This window comes from Xiphias gladius, chromosome 5 (genome assembly GCF_016859285.1).
Source record: "Xiphias gladius isolate SHS-SW01 ecotype Sanya breed wild chromosome 5, ASM1685928v1, whole genome shotgun sequence".
NCBI lineage: Eukaryota > Metazoa > Chordata > Actinopteri > Istiophoriformes > Xiphiidae > Xiphias > Xiphias gladius.
In genome coordinates, this window is record NC_053404.1 from 1,444,105 (window position 1) to 1,452,931 (window position 8,827).

Genomic DNA, 8,827 nt, shown 5'->3' on the forward strand with positions numbered 1-8,827 from the left:
AGATCGCTCTTCTGTTCTCAGTCTTGCTCGTTTCCTCACAGACGACGAGAGAAGAAGACCGGATGTGTTCAGTGCCCTCAAGTTGGGTGAGTCGAATTTCATTCTTACTTTAAAGCAACATTACAAGAAAAAAGCTTTTTGGTGGTAAGACTGCCCGGTGATAACATTAATAAAAAAACCACAGTCTGCCTAGTTACCCATCCGTATACTTACTGCTTTATGTTGACTCAGGAAACTCCCAGCTGGTTAAAGAAATCCTGGAGGAGGATCCCACGCAGGTGAATTCATCCAACCAGGAGGGAGCATCGCCTCTAATGATGGCAGCGGTGAGCGGCCAGTTAGAAGTGGTGCAGCTGATGGTGGAGAAGAATGCCGACATAGACAAACAAGATGGTGTCCATGGCTGGACTGCACTAATGCAGGCCACCTACCACGGGTACGATGGGTTAAAGGAGGGACAATGATGTTCTTCCATTTTTTACATGGAGTTTGTTGTTTCCATATTCAAATGAATATAGTAAAATAGTTGATTGATCATAAAGACAGGAAGTTCAGTGGGATGATCATGGAACGTACAAGCGCCATGTATCTTTGATTTTCTGTTTCCCTCCAGTAATAAGGACATTGTCAAGTACCTGTTGAGTCAAGGGGCTGATGTCAACCTTCGAGCTAAGAATGGATACACAGCCTTTGACCTGGTTATGCTGCTGAATGATCCAGGTACCCACACGATCATCGCGCTGCCCTGGGAAAATGTGCTCACACTGAAGAAACTAAATCCTTCCTAATATGCTCCTGCTATAGACGGCAGGATTAAGAAAAATTAGGTATCCACCATTTTGAAATATAATCACCTCCTTCAAAAGTGATGGTAGATTTAGTCTTTTACACTGTATTTTGTTCTAGGATAGACGGTACAGGTACTTTTGAGTTTGAAAAAAAAATAATTCAGAGGAATATATAAAAAATAAAATTATAATTATACACACACACACACACACACACATTAAAAAAAACAAACACAATTCTGGTTACAATGATTATAAATTGTAAGGTGATTAATTGATCATTTAACAGACAAAAAATTAACGCACAACCAGTCTGATAATAGATTTATGGGTTAATTCACTTTTTTGGAAGTAAAAATGCCAAAGATTCACTGGTGGCATCCTCTCAAATTTGAACATTTGCTTTGACAAAATCGTTTTACTTCAAGGCCCACTTGCTAACTTTTTCCAAATCTTTCGTCTGCATCTTGTGGTCTTCCACTGTCTTGAATATTGGTATTCTACAATAGTACTGTTAAAGAAAATAACAGATTAATCCATAGTAAGAATAAGCATTAGCTGCAGTGCCAATAACTTGTCACACCTTAGTTGTTAATTCTAGTCAACTTTCTAAAATAAATACACCATCATTGTTGTGGCGTTTCATTTGAAATATATCGATATAAGTTAGAAGAAGTCCACTAGAGAGCTGAAATCATTTTCCAATGAAGTTATAAGCCTTATGTCGTCACCACGAGTGGACGAAAGCACTTGACCCGTTCTAAGCAATGTGGTTTCCATGATGTTTGTCAGTCCTTTCGCTCACCGAATCCTCATTTACTTATTTTCTCCGTCTCGACTCTGGATTTTTCTCAGACACTGAGTTGGTGCGTCTGTTAGCGTCAGTGTGTATGCAAGTAGATAAGGACAAGTCGAAACACCGCGGCAGAGCCTTGATGACCCGCTCCAAGAGTCGACAGTCCCTCAGCAACGTCCCTGTGCCACCTGACGACAAGGGAGGCCTTAAGGTAAAGGACAAGCGGAGTCCTGTTACTTCAATATTCTGTTCAACAGTATATTTCTTAATTCGGTATGTATGAATAAAAATCTGTAGTGTTGATTAATTATTTATATATTATTTAATTAAATTGTATTTTCAGAATCACATTTTATCTATGATTAAATGATAATGACTGGATATTAAAAAGTAAAAGTTTTACAGAAGGAAAGTCAAGTACTGTATCACTGAAGCATATATACACATGTATATTTACTCCATGGTGCTTACCTGTTTGAATGCACCCTCCACCCTCCAGTCCTGGTGGAGTAGGATGTCAAATCGGTTCCGGCGCCTCAAGTTGACTCACACCCTGCGGCACGGCCTCTCGTCCAATCGCCTGGCTCCGTTCCCCGATGATGCCGAAACTTCGCTGGATGCCACAATGAAGGCAAACAGAAAGCCCGGTGCCCTGTCTAATGGGGCGCTGGCTCCGACCCCTGCCCTGGGGGGGAGTGACGTTAGCACTGCCTGGGCCGTCAAGAGCAAAGATACTGGTGAGCCACAGTGACAAAATTCATCTGTTACCATGTTTGGAGCATAAATAACTGCAGTCCGTAAGACATGACGCCAAATTTTTGGGTCAAGTGTAGATTGGTATACAGTGGAGTCCAAAATGGGAAAGAGGTCTCGGACTCTTGCACCCCACCGTATGTATGTGTTGCACATGTATGTTACGGGACGTGGAAGAGGGAATATGTAAATGTGCTGTCTGTTCCTTTCTCCAGGACTTTGCAGGACATCCTCAGAAAAGGAGGACTTCCTAATAACCACAATGGTAGGAGTACTCGGTTTACAGAATGTTTCACGGCACATTTAATCAAACATGGGCAGTTTTCTGATTTGAAAGGAAATACTTTGTACAGCCTCAGAAAGTTTGCCAGTTTGGCTGAAATAGCTTGTTTCAAACATTTTTTTTTCAAACTGTTTTTACAATGTTTGTGTAACAGTCTTCAGTTGTACAGTGACTTCAGAAAGTATTCAGACCCCTTCAGTTTTTTCACACTTCATTGTGTTGTAGATTTAATTTTAAAATGGAAAATAAAATGTCTAATATTGCCCATCAATGTATTAAAAATCGAAAACTGAATTCTGTCATTTAGAAAAAGTTTTCAGACCCTTAGTTCAGCACCTTGTAGAAGCCCCTTTGGCAGCGGTAACAGCTTCCGGTCCTCTTGGTTCAGTCTCTACAAGCTTTGCACACCTGGACTTGGGCAGTTTATCCCGTTCTTCGTGGCAGATCCTCCGTCAGACTGGATGGGAAGCGTCTGTGAACAGGTTTAGGTCTGGTCTTTGACTGGGCCACTCAAGGACAGTCAGACGCTTGTCCTGAGGCCTGTCCCGAGGCCTGTCCCGAGGCCTGTCCCGAGGCCTGTCCCGAGGCCTGTCCCGAGGCCAGTCCCGAGGCCAGTCCCGAGGCCAGTCCAGCGGCGTCTTGGCTGTGTGCTTGGGGTCACTATCGTGCTGAAAGGTGAACCGTCGCCCCGGTCTCAGGTCACCTGCATTCCGGAGCAGGTTTTCTTCAAGGACCTCTGTTTTTGGCTGCATTCACCCTTCCCTCAGTTCTGACCAGTCTTCCTGTCCCTGCCGCTGAGAAGCCCCCCCCCCAACCACCACCGTGGTTCACTGTAGGGATGGTATTAGCCAGGTGATGAGCGGAGCCAGATGTTCATCAGTCATAGCGTTTTGAGTCCTGCCCAATGAGTTTAATTTTTGAAATTTATCAGACCAGAGAATCTCTTTACCTCATGCTCTCAGAGTCCTTTAAATGCCATTTGGCGAACTCCCAGCAGGCTGTCATATGTCTTTTACTCAAAGCGGACTCAGTCTAGCCACTCTACCATAAAGGCCTGATGATGCAGTCCTGCTGAGATGATCGTCTTTCCGGCAGGTTCTCCCATCTCTGCGGAGGACTCCTGAGGCTCCGTTAGTGTGACCGTTGGGTTCTTCGTCTCCCTCGCTGACCAAGATCCCTCCTTGCCCGGTTACTCAGTTTGACCGGAGGGCCAACTTTAGGAGGAGTCCTGGTGGCTCCAGACTTATTGAGGCCACTGTTCTCCTGGGAACAATCAAAGCTTTAGAACTGGTTTTATACCCTCTCCGCGATCTATACACAGGTGTGTTCCTTTCTAAACTATGTCCAATGAATTAAATTCACCAATCAAGTTCTAGACTCATCTCAAGGATAAAGAAAACAAGATGCATCCGCCCACAGTTTGGAAACACAGCAAAGGGTCTGAAAACTTTTTCTAAATGAGAGAGTTCTAGTTTTTGATTTCTAATAAATTTGCATAAATTTCTAAAAACACGTTTTCACTCTGTCATTATGGGTTATTGAGTGTAGGTTGACGGGCAAAAAATGCAGTTTCATCCATTTGAAATTAAACCTACAACGAAGTAAAGTGTGTAATGAGCGCAGGGCTCTGAATACTGTAGGAAGCCACTGTATATATAATTTATGGATGGAGTTTAGAGTTAGGGTTTGCACGTTTTACCCTGAGTTTATTTTTCCAAGAAGAGCTGTAAAGAATGAGGGTTATGGTTACTGTTATAAAGTAGTAGTTTTGCTCTTACAGCGTGTTTTCCATCTCCTGTAGCTGAGAAGTGGTGCGCCCTTGACCCGGCTGCCCAATGACAAGCTGAAAGCGGTGATCCCTCCTTTCCTGCCTCCGTCCAACTTTGAGCCGTGGAACTCAGACCGTTCGCGCCGCCTCAGGGATGGAAAGAGCGAAGCGCCTCGCCTGCCCATGCCACCCCAAAGGAAGCTAAACAGCAGCGGGAACTCAGATATTGTGAGTGTTTGTGTGTGTGTGAAGGAGAGAAGGTTCATGTTCAGGGTAGAGTCGGTGAAACTCCTCTCTGACAGTCTGCATGTTTGTCATCATTCACACTTCTTTTGCTATCTTCTTCTCCCGTCTCCTTTACTTATCAGACATCCATCAGTCGTGTGGTCAGCAGGTCCATTAAGTTTCCCAGCATCCCCAAGGGGCCCTCTTCCTCCTCTCCCTCCAACTCTGGTCACTACCACTCCCCCCACTCCTCCGGTGGCTCCAATGGAGTGGCAGGGCTCAACCGGGACTCTAACAACCGCTCAGGTTCACACAGACACAAATGCGCCGCCAAACTGCAGAACACAACCAGATCGCCGCCAAGCATTGACGCAAGTGTCATATTTTATCTGTAATGTAACGCTTTCTCCTCCATCTTCTTCCTTCCACCAGGGGGCAGTGCAGACAGTGTTCTCTCCCAGATAGCAGCTCAAAGGAAGAGAGCAGCGGGCCTGATAGATGTGAAGGCCCAAGCTCCAGAGAAACAGCACAGCCCGACACAGAGCCAACCCCCACCGCCAGCCTCAGCACCCGGCCTGCCGCTGCCTGATATCAACCTTCCCGACATCCACTCCCACCCAAGCCTGGTCGCCTCTGACATCCACTCAAGAAGGGTCTGTGTTGTGTTTCCTTTCTGACATTACAGTGATAACGTGCGTAAAACAGCCTAAGTTGAAGAAGTGCCTCCTGTCACGTCAGTGAAGTTGTGCTACTGTCCATCGTCATTACTTTGTAGAAGATGGAGTTGAAGAAGAGACCTCAGTCAGGGAATTCCTCCACCTCCAAGAGCACGTCGCCCACTCTGACCCCTTCTCCTTCCCCAACGCCCAAGCCTCCTACTGGGCCGGGAGACTCTCTGTCCTCAGCCTCTTCCCATCCTCGCTCCAAGAGCAGTGGAGGCTCCAGCAGCGGGACCATCACTGACGAAGGTAACAGCACATTGAGCTCATGTTACTCTGAAATTATTGTTCTGTGGCGCCATATCAGGGAGACCGATAGGTGTTGGTGATTGACACTGTCCTTTAGAGAAGACGAAAAAACCGTCTGAGAAGCAACAGGAAAACAATATTCATGTGCTGTATGTGCTAAATTAATATTGACAGTCATTGTTATTGGCGACTCGCTTTGGTGATTTCCAGTGTCGGTCATTCATAAGTTACATCGATGTAAAATGTAGTCAAACTCGGTTTTTGTGTAATTATTTTTCTGATCATAACTAATCCTCTTGTAAAGCCATGCATATACACTTTACCTATGGTTAAAAGACAGAATACCGTGATGCTTAATCTTTTATTTTTCAGCCATATGGCCCAGTTCTACTATCAAACATAGGCTGTGGGTCCTGGACATAAATAAACTGACCCACATGAATCCTACACAGACAAAATCTACTGGCCACATGTGAGCAAGGTTCTAGCACTTGCCTCAGATCACACTACATGTTGGTTTGTCTTTATTTTTTCAGACGAGCTGTCTAGTATCTTGAAGAAACTGTCCCTGGAGAAATACCAGCCCATATTTGAGGAACAGGAGGTATTCTTTCTTTTGCGTCCAAAAAGTTTTCCTTCAACTAAAAAAGTCCGGGCTCTCCTTTGTCTCAATAGCTTTTGAGTTATTAGTTGTCAGTGTGACTGCGTGACTGCACGTATCGCATGGACCGGACAGTTCTGTACTTACACTGAACACAGAAAATTGTGAATGTTTAATTTATTGTACGTTTCATATATTCTATTACTCAGTGTTTCCCCCTCCCCGTCTTCCAGGTGGACATGGAGGCATTCCTGACTCTAACAGATGGAGACCTGAAGGAGCTGGGCATTAAAACCGACGGACCCAGACAACAGATCTTGGCTGCCATATCGGAGCTCAATGCTGGAAAGGTGCATTAGGTTCAGCATAGAGCATATGGTTATGCATTACATCCTTACCTCCAGTGGTGTGTTTCCAGTGCTCCCTGGGCTTGATTTATAGTCTTTCCACAGTACAACCCAGCATATTATGTTGTAGCGAACTGTTCACGTTTTGAGCCAGCAATGTTAGGCAGAAAAATCACTTTAAGCAAGGATGGGGGGAAAAAAAGACAACTCTGGTGGATACATGATAGACAGACGTGGTATTTGAAAGTACAGCAGGAGCATGGTCTTTGCCTAAAAATTTTGCGGGTGTATAACAATCGCTGTTGGCTGTCATCAGGGCCGTGAAAGGCAGATCCTTCAAGAGACCATCCATAACTTCCAGTCTTCCTTTGGAAGCAGCGCCAGTAACCCAAGACAACCAGGTGAACCACGCTGTGAGTGTCAGATGTTAAAACCGAGCTACGCACTCTGACGGAGACACTGACGCAAGTACACGCAAAGACATCGTCGTAATCTCTCTCTCTACCTCTTTTTCTCTTTCTTTCTTTCTGCCGGTCTCCATCAGCTCCAACAGGTTGGATGAGACACCAGGTTCGTTCCCCCAACAAGAGGTAACCGGTGGCCCTGATATTCATCAGGAAGTACACCGAAGGTACTTAAAATAAGAGCAACATGCTGGTGACCTCTAGCCAAGGCACAAGCAATATGGAGTTTCCTGGAGGCCAGTGTCCCAGACCACAGGAGGGCAGTGCAACAAATCGACCAAGCGGGCCCTGATAATCTGTATCGGACCTTCAAGGACCAAACTGCCTTCAAGTATTCCTCTTGTGGATCCTGTCCTAAGGCAGGGAAGGTGTGACCCAGGGCTGCCTGAGTCCAGCACCCTGCTGCAGTTTGATGAAGCATTTGTTGTGTGAAAAATTATATTTTTTTGCCATAGTGAGCCAGTTGGCTCACCCAGCGCTAATGCAGCGCACGGGGTTGCAGGGAGAGGTTAGAGAGCAGGGAGTGGTAAAAGACAAGAAGGTCACGGCAGAGGGAGAGTGAGTGGGAGCCCAGCGAGAGAGTGTTTTATTTTATCATTGATCCGAGAGATGTATACATGTGTATTGTACAAGTGGTAAGTTAAGTCAGGGGAACAGAAGCCAGAGCTTATGAGTTTCACAACGAAATAAAATAAAACAGGTATTAGCGAACGATACTGTGACGGGGACTTTAGAGCAATTGAAATGAAAAAAAAAAGGTGCACAGATGAGCATAGGAAATGGTGAAAGACAAAGGGACATTAGCAAAGATATTTTTTTAGTCATCTAGCTTCTTGGACTTTTTTTTACTAATGTGCTTATGTCTTGAATTTGCGGACCACTATGTAAACAAATGATTTTCAGTCTGTGCTGTCATGATGATGCAATAAGTAAATGGGTTTGTTTGTTTGTTTGTTTTGTTTTTTTTACCGTTTAATATCCTATTGGACTTGAGATAAGAGGATATTGCCAGAACATTTTTGGGAGCATTTTATGAGCAGTATAAATTTAGTTTGAAAGAGGTACATTGAGCAATAGTTTCCACGGAGCCTGTTCTGTGTTTTACCATCTGGCTCCACCGTTAAACATTTGGTCCACATACAGACAGATGGAGTGCTACGTCATCCGTACATATCATGTACTTACAATCCATGTCTTAAATCCAATGTATGCGCTGTGCCAGTGTTCAGGATGGGTCAGTTACATAAGAGATGACATCAGATCCTGTTAAGTCACAAAGTGTGTTGGTGAAACATGAGTAAACACACCGCGATGAATTCAGTCATCCAATACAGAAATGAAACGTGTGTCCGAAATGAAACGCTGCAAAATGAAACCAGACTGAGTACGAACTGTATTTATTTGTGCTCGGATTGAACAGTTGGGAAGCTTGTTTCAGGTCCAGCTTTGCTTGTGTGGAAACTACACGTAAAAACAAATAAAGCTATGATGTAGAACCACCCTTCTTCCACAAGATGGCGGCGACTTTCTGTTGATGCAATAAATGATAAGGCTGGTGGCATCCTGCTGCGGTGCACGCTTCAGGCCCTTGCTTGGACGGAGGTCTCTTCTTCAGCGATGGAAGTCTCATTAAAGAGAGGCTCTGTAACTTTTGAAAGACGAAATACTGTGTTGTTCTCTGGCAAATGACAAGTTTCGTTCATCTGCAGTAAAACCCGGTCTTAACTCATTTCAATGCGGTCGGGGTTTTGCTAGTTCTGCCTTACTTGGTCTGGTATCACCAGTAGTCTAATGTTTCTAATCTTGAGATGGATCTCGCTGAGTACGTTTGCTG

General features: G+C 44.7%; 1 protein-coding gene across 2 annotated transcripts in view; it reads left to right on the forward strand.

Annotated features, from left to right (window-relative positions):
- LOC120789815 (ankyrin repeat and SAM domain-containing protein 6-like) overlaps positions 1 to 7,941 on the forward strand; it is a 10,846-nt gene extending 2,905 nt beyond the window's left edge. Inside the window, exons 5-18 of one of the 2 annotated variants that reach the window (XM_040126860.1) lie at positions 42 to 86; positions 232 to 436; positions 614 to 720; positions 1,644 to 1,795; positions 2,084 to 2,321; positions 2,553 to 2,602; positions 4,422 to 4,616; positions 4,757 to 4,919; positions 5,046 to 5,266; positions 5,389 to 5,581; positions 6,118 to 6,185; positions 6,416 to 6,532; positions 6,846 to 6,930; positions 7,074 to 7,941. In XM_040126860.1, coding sequence (XP_039982794.1) covers positions 42 to 86; positions 232 to 436; positions 614 to 720; positions 1,644 to 1,795; positions 2,084 to 2,321; positions 2,553 to 2,602; positions 4,422 to 4,616; positions 4,757 to 4,919; positions 5,046 to 5,266; positions 5,389 to 5,581; positions 6,118 to 6,185; positions 6,416 to 6,532; positions 6,846 to 6,930; positions 7,074 to 7,123 — 1,889 coding nt within the window. In that variant the 3' untranslated portion in view covers positions 7,124 to 7,941. Of the gene's footprint in view, positions 1 to 41; positions 87 to 231; positions 437 to 613; positions 721 to 1,643; positions 1,796 to 2,083; positions 2,322 to 2,552; positions 2,603 to 4,421; positions 4,617 to 4,756; positions 4,920 to 5,045; positions 5,267 to 5,388; positions 5,582 to 6,117; positions 6,186 to 6,415; positions 6,533 to 6,845; positions 6,943 to 7,073 lie in introns of both variants that reach the window. The other variant, XM_040126859.1, reaches the window with a different exon arrangement.
- The last annotated feature ends 886 nt before the right edge of the window (positions 7,942 to 8,827 follow it).